Source organism: Limanda limanda, chromosome 6 (assembly GCF_963576545.1).
Source record: "Limanda limanda chromosome 6, fLimLim1.1, whole genome shotgun sequence".
Taxonomy (NCBI): domain Eukaryota; kingdom Metazoa; phylum Chordata; class Actinopteri; order Pleuronectiformes; family Pleuronectidae; genus Limanda; species Limanda limanda.
The window spans coordinates 3988980-4003308 of NC_083641.1; the positions used below are offsets into that span (position 1 = coordinate 3988980).

The 14329-nt window shown below is 40.1% G+C and overlaps 2 protein-coding genes across 3 annotated transcripts; both read right to left on the minus strand.

Annotated features, from left to right (window-relative positions):
• Positions 1 to 686: 686 nt before the first annotated feature.
• Positions 687 to 3812, minus strand: LOC133003638 (T-box transcription factor TBX1). Its single transcript, XM_061073424.1, has 8 exons — positions 3773 to 3812; positions 3148 to 3274; positions 2933 to 3034; positions 2580 to 2751; positions 2303 to 2458; positions 2073 to 2140; positions 1675 to 1781; positions 687 to 1196 (listed from the first exon to the last, which is right to left on the minus strand). The coding sequence occupies exons 1-8, from the start codon at positions 3810 to 3812 to the stop codon at positions 1000 to 1002; spliced, it is 969 nt and encodes a 322-aa protein (XP_060929407.1). The 3' UTR covers positions 687 to 999.
• Positions 3813 to 5088: 1276 nt separating this feature from the next.
• On the minus strand, positions 5089 to 7368 carry LOC133003712 (apolipoprotein A-I-like). 2 transcript variants are annotated; one of them, XM_061073502.1, is made up of 4 exons: positions 7347 to 7368; positions 6525 to 6576; positions 6241 to 6385; positions 5089 to 6105 (listed from the first exon to the last, which is right to left on the minus strand). In XM_061073502.1, the coding sequence occupies exons 2-4, from the start codon at positions 6565 to 6567 to the stop codon at positions 5502 to 5504; spliced, it is 792 nt and encodes a 263-aa protein (XP_060929485.1). In that variant the 5' UTR covers positions 6568 to 6576; positions 7347 to 7368; the 3' UTR covers positions 5089 to 5501. The 2 variants fall into 2 exon arrangements, with proteins under 2 accessions (XP_060929485.1, XP_060929484.1); XM_061073501.1 differs by lacking the exon at positions 7347 to 7368 and adding an exon at positions 7272 to 7340.
• Positions 7369 to 14329: the final 6961 nt, after the last annotated feature.

Here is a 14329-nt window from a genome sequence, read left to right on the forward strand (position 1 = left end):
ATTAAAAGCTAGAATGCCACTCAATCACATACTCTTTTTAAAAACTTCTCAGTAAAGCACTTTTTAGGATTTCAGTGTGTAATTTAATTCATATTGTGTTGTATTTTATCTGGACCCTGAGTCTGAATAGTAAAAAAGTCATGTCATGTCAACACACATCTCCGCCAAGGCCTAACAATCCCCTCATGAAACAGAATTTAAGTCACCGGATCTGGATTTTTATTTGGATCGACAAAAACACATTTCTATCAAGACTCCTTACAGTTCTTCCAGATTGTATGTCTAATACAACCAACCCCAATACTGACAATAATTGCAATTTTTTATTAGAAAAACACTGGAGTTATAGCACTGATTATTTACAAGGAAACACACCACCAAGGAAAAATTGGAGCCTAATGCCAGACATTTATAGGCCTGCAATTCATACTCATCTACCTGAGAGAAGTTTGAAACGATAACACTCAGGACAATGATAATGACCAGTTTGTGATGTTTCTTTCCGCCACTCCTCCAAGACATACACCACATTTTGGGTAATGAAGTTTTCTCTGGGATTATATGGTGGGTTCTCTCCCATTTTTATATTTTTTCTCATATAGAACAAATAGAACCAACCTAAAGATAAAAGAAAAACGACCAACATTTTTGGAAATATTATTTTATTATTTCATACAACAAACAAATACATTTCTGTTTCACAAATGACAAATTACAATTGAGCCTGTAGGGACTAATACTACTGTATGTTTTATGTTCTTTATGTACCACTGTGACTCGGTAGTGCTCTAATTGGATATTATGTATTGGATATTATATATAGCGTACGGCGTCACTGCAGTACATCTGTCATGTTGTCATAGACATTATGCCCTTGATGTTAGACTGCAAGATTCTTAAAAATCTATTTTTAAAGGGAATCATAAACTTTTGCTATAAACACACAAGCTGTACGATATTAAATAAGGTAACATTTAAGTCAATGCTCAGTCACTTTGCTTATTTTTCGCTATAGGGCAGATTGTCTCTGTCTTCAGATGATCCTGCACAGTCTCGGTAGGAAGTGAGAGGGAAGAAGGAAGCAGCTGCTAATAAAATGTCCCCGTCTCTCCGCTCCACGGTGAGTTCTGCAGACTCTTTACAGGGGTGGAAGGGTCCATTCTGCTCCACCAGAAACAAAGCTGTTTCCTCCTGTCCTGAGGACGCAGAAGAATGTGGTCAGACAGATGCAATTGATCACCAATTATTTGTCTATTTGACTTTTAAATCTGAACCATTATCTCACTGCTGACTCAAATAATTAATATTAATCCATCCAGCAGTTGGATTCTTCTAAAATATTCTAAGGGCATTAGTTAGGGCATGTAATTATCTCAAAGCACTTTACATAGTATGGTCAGGCTTTATAAAATGATAGAGAAAAGTAACAGTTCCCACAATTAGTATATTGATGTACAAGCACTGGTATTGAAATTGAAATAGGCCTTTCTTATGGGCTCTTGTACACAGCATCTGCACAGCAAATAGATTTAAAATAAAAATGCAGAAAATAATTTTTCAATTCAGCTAACCTCAAACAAATGTTTTGTTAAGAGAGGAGTGTTAACTAAATTAAAACTCAGTAAACTGAACTTGATTTGTATATTCTGAGTCATATACACCAGTGAGACTCACTGATTGATTTCGAGCCCCAGCTTCTCTGCTCTCCAGGTTTAGTGGTAAGGGGCTCCGTTCTGTCCTCTGGTGGACACCATACTGACGGGGGTCCGGAATTTCCCACCCTACACACACACACACACACACTCATAATCATTGTGGACATATGAATGCCTTAACCCACACATGAACTGCATCCCTCACAGTTTACCATACATGGTCTGCTGTGCTCCATACAAAGGTCGAAGATAAGTTATCATCGAGACTGCTGCATTATGATGTTTTGACCAGCTGATAATAGTAATAAAGATACACAGTGATCTAGTTGTGATTTCCACTGGCCCATCAAGGGGAAATGTGTTTCTCAATCAGGCAAGCTGTATTCACACTTGTCTGAGTGACAAATAGGAACCCACCAATCCTGAAGGTCTGTCGTCCTAAAGCCTTTAGCAAACGGGTTGCTTGCAATCTTTAGCTGGGTAATCTGAGAGAAGGGGGGGAAATAAATAATGAAATTCCTTCCAAAAACATTTTCTCATTATATCATATAATGCACAAATAATTTGCTTGGTTGAAGTGAGTGAGATGAATGTCTGATGTGCCGGGGTAATATTTAGTTTGAAGCCGACTGATCCTGAGATCCTACCCGGTGGTTCTGATAGGCGGTGACGGCCATGAAGCGTGTCTCTGGGAAGAAGAAAGAGCTGAAGTTTCTGTAAGCATTTAAGTGGCTGTTGGGTGCCGGATCCACATACACCACATGGAAGCGTGGCTGGTAACGATGCATGGAGTTTAATATCATCTGCCAATGAGGAAAAAGAAAAAAACATGATTAGTAAATCCAAAAAGGGACATTTCTGCATGTTATTTAACTATGAAATGAAAAACAAAACACTTCATCTTGTGTTTTAGGTTTAACTGACGTGTCCATTGTCATCCAACAAGTTGTTGGTGAGTTTGAGAGTATCAAAGGACACCGTCTGCTTCATCCACTGGGCCCCACGGGCAGGTGAGTCCGGGTGGAAATGCATCCTGCTTGGAGCTGCAACGTCTGCTCGCCCTGCCACCAACCAGGATGAACTATGGAATGCATATCTAACACACACATAGACACACAAATGTTAAACCTTAGAAATAGGACTTGTAAGACGAAGCTTGCAGAAATAACCAGCACAGATACATTTTCTGTATTTCAGAAAAATGAGCGATCTCTGTTGCACAGCTAACACTGCACTCCCGTTCTTTGTGTGCTGGTGTGTATGTGTGTTTGTCTAACCTGTATCGTTTATCATCAACAGGGATGAAATCCATAAGCAAGACATATTCAGCAGTCGGGTCCATCCCAGAGATTTGCACCTGGAATGTTGGAAACATCCTTCTGCAGCACATAAAATGAAAACAATGGAGTAATCGACAGGGATAGAGAACAGGGGAAAGGAGAAGCGCAAGAAAAGGTCAGTTGTTAATAGTGTAAATATGTGTTATTGTCACCTTCCAGCTTTGGTAACAATCATCTCCGTGCCCAGCTGGTCAAACTGCTGCCAAAGCGCATGCATCTCCAACTGAACTCTGACCCCACTGACTTTAGGGGCCTTGGTGCTCAATAGTGACCCCTCATCTGCACAGCAGGTTAGAGACAGTGCACAGCTTTGAGACAACAGAGGACCTGAGGAGAGACAGGTGCTGATGTGAATAATTTGAAGACGAATCACAGATACATTTGCCGGTAATCATTATCATCAAATTAATGAATATCTGGTCTCCAGAGCTTGCATACATTTGAACAAATTGCTTACCATCCATTCCACGACTGTCTTCAAACAAAAGAAAAATACTGAATTTTGCTGTTTTATATTCTTTAACTATTTTTCTTACTCCAGTCAGTTTCTCCTCTTCTGAACAGAATTAGTAACTCCAGTCATGACAATAGCACCAGCGCAGAGTCAATCCAAAAATGTAGTTTTGCAATATAAAACGGAAGGGCAAGAATATTGTATGTAGTCTCTCACCCAGTTCTTTATGAGCCACTTGGATAGAGGTACATCCCAGCATTAAGCATGAAGAGTGGCTGTTGTGTGCAGGAAGACGATGGTTTTATACACTGCGAGTCTCTCACTGGGGACCTCCAAGCTGCCCTCATCCATTACAATACTCATAGTGCCCCTGACATGTACTGATCACAGCTGCACATGCATGCGTGCATGTGGCCCCAAGTACTGTGCACACGCACATACACACACCACCTTTTGGAGCGTCTACAAATCCCTTCTTGCACTTGCTATTTTTTTAATAAAGTCTAACGCCTCAGGTCGAGCTTGTTTTGACCAATCAGTAGCACATTAATAACATCCTAATCAGCCCGGTGTTACTGGGTGTGGACAGATGAAGACAGCAACCAACTGCTTTTATTATTCATAGCCTAATTTCTTGGTGCATAGTTTCAACACCAACCTAATTAGAGAAGCTTACTCCCTAAAACTTATGGCTGAATATTGTTTAATGGCGGTATTATATATCAAACTGTGTCAAAGATGCAATGATAAAGTTTGGGATATATTTTTGCTTGCTTCTAAAGCTGAGGTTCCATGCGTAGTCAATGTGTGTTTGAGTGTTCTCCAGGTATTAGTCATGTTGTGGGGATCAACATCTGTTCACATAAAATCATATTATGGGGAGAAAAAGGAAGTCTAGAATGTAACGTCCCCCTGAAATTTGTGTTGTAAAAATACCTGACAATGATAAATTAGACCGAAAACAAGACACAAATTATAGGATATATGAGCTGAAGTTGTCTCATTACAGAAGTAAGTGGAAGTATTTAGCGTTGTCATTGCAGATGTGAGCATGTGCGCTTGTGTGTTTGTGAGACTCCATCCACATCCTCATGTGGCTCTATGATAGGACAGTGTTGAAGGATTCTGTCCTGAGGGATCGAAAACAGAAAGAGGGGTTTTCTCGAACAAAGCACAACAAGACTTAAGTTTATCAATAGGCCAATTTGCAGCCCTGATCAACTCATTAATCACAGGTTTCAGGATCACAGCAGAAATACTTCACATATTATTGGATAACTGTCTGAAGTAGAACGGATTGCATTAATATTGTTCTTCTCCAATGGACCTTTTAATCAATGATGACCTCTCAAATTGCTGTATGTGTGATATGACCTTAGAGTCCCACTTAGACCAATAACACCCCAATAAAGCTGAATGTGCAGTGATTCATTTCTGAAAAGGAATGTCTTTGCTTTTAAGCTTATGTATTTTGACAGTTTGGATCAAATCTAATTCTATCAGGCAGATGTGGATGTAATAACTAAGTGAACTGCAGTGCTTTACATATTGTTGTGCAAATTTTCTTGTATCATTGTATGCTGGTCATTTAGAGAGAGAATCCAAGTGTTCAAGTTAAGAGTCAGAGAGAAAAGTAGTATAAGAGTCAGATGTTTATTGAGCTGTATTTAGTCAAAGCACAGTTTTGATCAAACAAGCATCATATCACAGAGGTTCAGGCATTTGGGATCATTCACATACAATTCCTACACATAATGTAAGCAGCTGGCCTTGGCACATGAAGAGCAAAGCGTGTGTGTGCTGAGTTATGTGAGAGTCTGTGTATGTCTTCGCTTGTGCTTGAGCATGTGCGTATGAAGTTGTTTGCTTGTTGGAGAGAAAAGCAAGAGTCCTGCCATTTTGTTGCAGTGATGTGCATCAGTTAGGTATTGGCTTCATTTTGGGAGATGTTCTGTGTGTGCATGTGAAGAAAAAAGGAATGGAGAGAAAGGTGGGATGGATCTATAACAGGCAGGCAGGTAAGGTTAGGTACAGGAACAGGGTGGAGAGGATTTAGCTCTTCTGGAAGGTAGCAGCGATGGCCTCGAACATTTCTGTGACCTTAGCCCTGACTTCATCAGCCATGGGTGCAATCTTTTCCTTCAGGGCAGTGAGGTCTTCGGGTTTGACGGATTGTGCCTGGCCGTAGGCCTGCTTCAGCTGATCCTTGTATTCCTCGACGTAGGGAGTAGCTATATCCTTCAGATTCTCAAGACGCTCTGAGAGCTTAGCACGCACAGATTCCAAAATGGGCATCAGGGCGGTCTTGGTCTCCTCCACATTGGCAGCAACACTGGTCTTCATTGCGTCAACCACGGGCTGCAGCTTGATCTTCAGGGCATCCATATCTGCGGTGTGCTTGGTATGGTAGTCTGTGATGATGGGCTCCAGCTGACGACGGTATTCTTCAATGTGCTCGGTGATGACTCTCCTCAGCTCAGCGCGCTTGGGCTCGAGGTCGAGCTTCAGGGCTTGGATATCAGCATCGACAGAGGCACGGAAGTCAGCGGTGGCGTCAGCAATGGTAGTGACAACATTGTCGGTGATGGGGGAAACAGAGGCCTGCAGAGCCTTGATCTGAGTGTATGTGTCATCCAGGCGCTGAGACAGGCTGGCCCTGAGAGAGGAAAAAGTTACATGAACGTCAGAGAGTAAATAATAAACAGAAAACTGTAAAAAGGGGCAGAGGCAGAAAATTGAATGAACCAGTGACTGAAGTTGGGACTGACTGAGGAGTGTGACGTAGCCTTACTTAAGTTCGCTGTACTCGGTTTGATCGAGCTGGTCCAGGACTTTGTGGGCACTGTCCTTCATCTGAGTCATGTAGAGCTCCATGAGGGAGCGGACATGCTGCAGCTGGTTAGGTGCATCAGCTTGCATGGACGCGGCATTAGAGCCTGACAAGGACAAGAAGAGAAAAGAGGAGGAAGATAGTTGAGCAGAGAGGGAGATAATGGGAGGGAGAGATAGTACACAGTTAGAAAATTCTAAATGGTACATTTTTTCCCTTAATGCAACATCACATGGAGTACTTACCGACGGCCAGCAGAAGGGCAAGAGCAAGAGTGGCGAAATTCATGATGGTGGTCTGGAGGAGAAAAAGAGACAATAGTTGCTGATTATTCAGTGAACATTTACACTTTAAGTAATATTGTTAATCAAAACCTTAGAATTTGCCGCTTTGTCCTTTGTATGAATATATATATATATAAATGTTGTTTTGGGGGATTTTTATGCGCTCAAATTAGTTTCAATAAATATACAAAGAAATGAACACAGATTTGAATTATAAATGATCCAATTGACTATTGCTCAAATAAGTATCCCGCCTAAAGCAGTTCGAAGGCCAGATAAGTAGACTGAAAAGACAGAATGTCTTAACACACCATTAAAGCTACACACTCATCCCTGCATTGGCCTGAATAAATTCACACTGAACATATGGCTGTCTATTCAAAGAACCTTTAATCTTAGAAGATTAGACACACAGATGAAGCAGATTAGCCCTGGACTGCTAAGTAATCCTGGTTTAACAATAAAACACAGTCATAGAATTAGCAAATCAGCTCTTTTGATCCAAAATTATCTAAATTCAGAGGCACTTCGGTTTAGAGCTAGTTTTTCGATTTCCTTGAAGAGTAACTTCTGGACTAAAAAAGCATTATCCTAAACTTAAAATGAGTTCAATGAAATACCTCGAGGTCAAAAATCAAAGTTAACACAAGAGTGTATCTTCCTTCAAACTTATTTGAGGCACTAGCTCACAACATTGTCAAAACTAACCGAGTGAACAAAGTTTTCTAATGAATACTCTCCACCCCAAGTTCCAGTGAAAGCCATAGAAGTTTCTTTGCTTACCTTGAGGAGTTGTTGAGACTGAACATCTTCAGCAAGAGCAGACTTTTTATACTGCTCGGATGAGGGATGAGCCCATGAGGGGTGGAGGGGGGTGGGGGGTGGGGGAGTGGAGGTGGTAGGGCTGTGTGTCTCCGTGGAGGTGGACCTCACCCCCCAGCCATCTCCCTCAGCAGGGGGGACTGGGCTACGAGTTCAATAGTCACCTGCTGAGAGATCACTCAGCAAGCACACACACACACACACAGACACACACACACAAAGAAACACACACAAAGAAACACACACACACACACACACACACACAAACACACACTGAACCACACAGTTCCAGACTCACAATGGATTAGTGGAGTCGAACCTTTACCGAAGTAAAAACTGTTCTTCGTCTAATGAGAGAACAGCTAAGAAACTAATGATCCTCTAAATTCACCATATTATTTAAAACACTTTTAACTGTTGACACATCTAGGTTGCTATTAAAAGTTGTTCTGCTTTTCCAACTTTTTCTACCTTGTCCTGTAGCCGAGTCTGTGCATTTGTGTGGGAGACTTGAGAAGCAGACATACACAAAAGGCTGTGATCAAGATGGTAGAGTGATTTTCTTGCACACCATTTGGTACCAAAAAGTGTGTAGGACAGGAAAACCAAGTTATTTACAGTTTTAGTGCTTCCAAATGGATTCAAAAGGAAACACGAGCAAACAGAAGATGGTTACTTGATGCAATCGACTCAGTGAAATGTAGTTCTATTTGACATTTATTCAGTAAACTGTGGATAAAAAATGCACGCACACATGCACAAATTCATGTGCTAAAACTACCCCAACATAATGCATTAAGATCGATACAGAGTACGTCAAGACTTATCTCCAGTAACGGATAACAAAATGTGAGTCCGGTGTGTGTGATGATTAATGGGTCAAAGTGTGGTGTGTGCCATCCTGTTGTTTGTTGTCCTATCACCAGTGGACTTTGTCACCATGGCTTCATGGTGTTTGAGGACTTAGAATGATTAAAGTACACGAGTTGTCTCTAATTATAAACATATATGTGCATATCATTGAAACTGTAATGTCTCCTGTCAAATAAATAGGACTCAAATACAATTATTGGCCATTTACAGGTTCATGTATATCACGTTCCAAGTTTATTGGATTTTCAGATTTTACAAGATTTTAGTCAAAACAGAGTGAAAGCAGTAGCAAATAATTCAGTAAAATTTTACCCACATTAAACAGGGGTGATATTTGTTTTATTAACCCCTGTGTATTAATGCGCTCTAGAAATATCAGCACAACTATCTGCATGAGAGGATAGTTGAACCATGATAGAAATAAATTATCTTCTCAAATGTCAGGCCCAAGGTTACTCTAGAATGAAAGCTAGTCTAATAGTGCAGGGTTATTTGGTGCAAGGTTAATCATTGTCATCACTGGTCAGTGGCAATCAGCTGTAACCAACAAACAGGTCTGTGCCTCTTGCACAAGGTAGTTCTAATAGCCTATACGGTATAATACAATCAATACACGTTTCTCTGAATGCCATCACACTAGAATTCTGGTTCTGTCAATAATTGCGCTGTTATTTCAACATGTCCAGTTAGTGACAAGATACAATAGCAAGAGTCCACGCAGTAACACAGAGAATATATATATTCTCTATAACAGATGTTAATAAAACAGATGAACAGTACATGAAAAGAATGGAGATGCTACATGTTCCAACCCTGCTCCCAGACCGACTTAAGTTTTACCAGAACTGTGAGATTTTATTGAATAGAGGTTCATATATTATGTTCCAGCCCTGAGAACAAGTGCTGAAGGCAGTTTTATTTTATTGCTTGAATTTGGAGGAAATTATTCAAGGTTCAGCTCAATCCACAATTCTCCAATAATGTTTAGGACCATTGAAAAAACATTTAAAATGAAGATCAGTCATACAGTAGTTGCCTAGTTCAATAAGGTCTACTATAGTACAACATCCTGGAACTATACTAATGTACCTTAATGGGCAAGACAGAACCATCCACTACAATCCATGATCACAATCCATGAACCATGTATGGACTCTGGGGAAGAAGTCAAGTCAGTAACACGTATGAGACGTTAATGTGATGAGGAGGAAGAGGAGGAAAGAGAATCTCGTTGGTGCGTGTGTCCCCAGACAATCTAGAGTCTAGACCTTTAGCAGCATAACTAAGAGCTGGTGCCGGCAGACCTGAACCAGCTCCATGAGCTTTATCAAAAAGGAAGGTTTTTAGCTGACTCCTAGACATAGAGAGGGTGTCTGCCTCCTGAAGTAAAACTTAACAGGAGAAGAGTTTGATAGCTTGATAGCTGTGTGATCAAGTCTGCAGGGTTTCCTCAAGGCCTACTCAAAAGCAAGTTCACACTTTCCCCACTGCCATTTGCCATTGTTATTTATTATCCGACCCAGAGTTGTGTGTCCTCTCTCTCACGCCTCGACATCAAACTCATTCTCTCTCTCTCTCATTCATGTGAGCAGGAGCCAAACGGAGCCTTATTACCAAGTGAGGACAGAGAGGTGACAGAACGGCCACCTACGAGTCTCATCGACGTCTGCAAGGTACAGAATGCGGATTCTAACTGCAGCAATTTGACTGACACCAGCTAGTAAAATACAGAAAACCAATGAGAATGGTGTAATAATGGAAGCGCTGAAATGCTTTCAAGAAGTGCCTGATTGCGCCAAGCAAATTAGGAAAATGGCCCAGCAATAAATGTTAGATTGCAAAAATAAAGTAAGCATACTCTCCTTCACCTGTAAATACATCTTAATGCCTTACTTAAAAAAAGTACTAAGACTGAATTATTTGATAAATTAATAAACAAATAATTTGAACAAACATTTTGCAAGCAATTTAGATGAATGAGTTTTGGTTGTCTGAAATAAGTAACCTGAAGATGCTACTTTGGAAATTTGTTACTTTTTCTGACATCTTTCAGACCAAGCAAGTGATCAAAACGATAAAAATAAGCAGTATTTGTAAGCCTCCACTATACACACTCAGTAAGAGGCAGAACAAATCACAGGACATGGCCCCTCTCAATGGCTTCACCTTGTACTGTTATTGTACAGTAGTGATTAGGGCGTTTGCCATGACCCATGAGATAAGAAAGCTCAGAGAGAAGAACGACACTTATCTGGAACAGCAACCTTTGAGACTGCTTGCATTGCACCACGTGGATTCAGCATCGTCACTGAGCGATCTTTGGAGATTACTGCTGTCATAATTGTTATCAGGAGGACCTCAGAACTGTGAGCTGGCAAGACAATTAGTTGCTGGGGTTGCATGTTTCGCAAAGACTTTACAGGCAACCGAGCAATTCACTCTTTTGACAGGAGCTTTAAATGGGAGAAACTAGGAAAAAGGTTTATCACTTTGACAACAGACGTAAGGCATGTTCCTACAATTTTAAGAGGGGGAAATTATCATATTATTTTGTAATAATTCACAAAGGGCCTTGCCAAAATTGGGTTTGCGGGCTTTATATGGACTAGATTGAAGACAAAATAAATTATAATTTGAAACAGTGTTGTCTTGAATGAAGAACTAATTTCAATGCTTTCTGCTGCAGTTATGCAAAGTCAGCGAATATACATGATGGGATTAACTGATGCTCCACTAAGAAAAGTAACTTCTTTGTTGATGAGCAAGAACCGGTTATACAGTGACCACCAAACAGCAAGACAGATGTGGGGTAATTGCCTGGGGCTGATAAATATTTAATCAGTAAATCCACCATTTGATCAGGTGCTGACTGAGGTTCATAGGTCAAGTCATTGTTCCAGCTGCCTCCATGACGGAGCACTGTTCTCAAATCAGCAGGGGAGGTTATCTCAGCTGTAAGCAACACCGTGGAGCTCTCTCTGTCAAACACACGCACACACTTCAGATTGCTATACCCCAGCCTACATAACTGTCGTGATGTTGTTTTGCAAAGTCACATCTGTTGAGGTCGCTTCTGCTTTAATACAGATATTTGGACCGAAGCCCTGGTCTCAGTGTGTCACTGTAGGTTGCATGGCCCAGCGGGTTGTACAGCTCGACAACAAAGGAAGAGAATCAATCCTGAACTCAGATAACCTAAATCACTCGAGGAGCCAAATGAGGCTGAGACACAACCTCCAAGAACTATTGTTTGATCTTGAAATAATCCACACGCTCTCTCACATACACTCACATAAGCAGACAATAACAAGGGTGTGACTTCTGTGCCAACCAACGTGCACTGAACTGCTGTGCTGAACAGAGATACCTTACATTATCTTCAACGTTTATGAGGCTCTGGAGCAATCTGCTGCTCTTAAGACCTCTCCAAAGATAAGGCTGTTTATTAAAGTACAGAGTTAAGTGCAGGCATAAAAAGTGCATTTTTCTTATGCAACAGCTAATCTTACATGAAAAAGATTGTGAACACACAATATTGTGTTATTCTTTTGTACAGGTCACAGTGCATGCTGTTCATGTTCCCTCAAAAAGGATACTGCAGAGGAGGATATGTTACAAATAATGGTAGAAATTTTAGACATTATCTTATGCTGGTCCACTATTTTTCAGAGAACAATATGTATTGCAGTATGTACTGGAGTATTAATGTACATTAACATCATTTAAACTGTGCCACCTTTATACTATAGAAGTGTTTTTTTTCTTCTCCAGTAGAATTTGGACTGCTTTTGTTTTACTTACTAGCCTTTGAGATGTATTGTGGATTTACACAAGATGTAAAATTGGCAACACTTTATACATATTAAAAAGGTCACGTTTGGGTTATGAGGACCTTTCTCGAGACATATTGACGATAACATGACAAAGTGCTTGTCGAGCACTTGAACACAGGCCATCATCATTTTCAGCAAACACCAAATGAGGGAACATCTCTTTCACCCTTCACCCAGTAAAGAGTTCCACTACTGGATAATGTTTGCATGTTCTCAAAACTATTAATTGTTATATGTATGTGTCATACTGGACCTTATAGAGGGATTTTGTAAACTATGGACCTGGGCTATCTTGTACTGTATGGCTACATTTGGATTTACAATGACTATGTTTTGGGACATTTTGTATTTCATCAAATGGTCATTAACAATTAAAAAGGCAGAGTTGACTCAAACCTTTAACATTAAGAACCTAACATGCAGCGCTTTCTGTCATCTAGTTTAGTGCGTGGGTATTGAGTTGATCATCTGAGTTTCAAGGCCTGTTTGTAATTCTAAAGCTATCATTGCAAAAGATGTAGAGGTCATTCACCCTGATACTAGAACCAAACCACCCACACATAGATCAAACAGGCACAGGATGGGGAGAAGGATGATTCATACCTGATCCCAAGAATTGGCAAAAAGCTGCGCAGAATCCCCCGATATTTTTGGTGCCATTAGTCTGTGCTACATACTTACCATTAGATGATACATAAGACCAATGCTGTACATGAGAGAGTAGGGAAATATATGTTGAGTAATGAAGAATATTTGGAAACCCACCAAAAACCACATTAAGGTCGAGAGTAGAAAATCTTTCCTCAAATAAGGGCAGCTGATATTTCTCAGAAAGGTCAACTACTTGTTAAGTAATCACGTTGCCCTAGTTCTCCCCTCGTCTGCCCTCTTGTGGTTAAAGCCCTGAATAAAGAGATCAGGACAGAAGCCAAACCAATATAATATACATTTGAAGCCATGTCATCTTACTCTGTGCACATATTCTACTGGATACCATTTTGTGAACGCTTGTAGACAAGTAAGCTGTTTTAATTGACTTTGTCGTAGACAGCAGTCACCAAAGAAAGTCTGATAAGACGCTTTGGCACCGGGACTGAACAAAAGCATCATTTAGCAGCATGGTGCTAATGCAGCTCCCAGCTGTGAGGCCTGGGGGATAGAAAGTGTTATTCAACACACCACAGGGAGTCTTGCTTTACAATAACAAATGCAAAACACATGCTTCGTCAAAATGAACCCACTGTGACTAAAAGTTGTGAACACTCACTTTAACCAAGCTTATTGAAGTAATAGTCACAAAAATAAACAATAATGTATGGTTTATATGTATAGGTTACCTTTTTCTCCATTTGAGTTTAGTATTTTCTTTTGATAATAATTGACTATTTGATGATAGCTTCACAGCCTCCATTATTCTTGAGTGGTTTTCTTCTAGTGCGTGTGTTGAGCTACTGGATGTGTAAATTTGAAAAAGTATCTATCTACCTACCTGCCTCCCTCCCATCCATCTATCTAAATATGACAATTCTCTGTGACATATGCATGCAAATGGCTGTGTTGTTTCTACACAACAGTGTAAAACGCTTCCTCTTTAATGTACTCTAGACAGTGAGGGAGAGTTCAGGAACATTTCCTGCCTACAGAACACTGACTGACAGAGAGACGTGGTGGAAAGGAGGACATTTGAAGTTTAACCAAAAGGGATTCAAATCTAAGAAGCTCCCTTTTAAGTAGAGATCACAGAAATGACTGTGACACATAGATCACATAAGTTGTGGACAGAATGAGACGTGGATCTATAAAAGTCGTGAGGGTTAAAAATGAATGCCCTGTAACGTACCTTCACAATTGTTCTGCTGTTGCGTAAAGCAAAAACAAGTGGACAGTGGTATTTTACAGAGATTTGTGCCTTTGAGTGCAATACAACATATTAGACACCTGGACATTTACAAAGAACTACCAAATCAAATGCAGAGACATCTCGAGGTGCACAAACTCCATTTGATATAAGCTGCCGCCGTCACTTCAGATGCCTGTTGATGGAAGTTAATATTGCATTAATATTGGAAAATCAAAAAAAATACATAAATTATGTCTTTCTTTGTTTCTATTTTCCCCCCTCTGGTGGAGTTTTTTCAGTACTTCAACATTGAAATCAATATTTTAATATATATATATATATAATGATAAAATGTTTTATTTTCATAGTATACTATAGATATTATGATTTTTATCTGA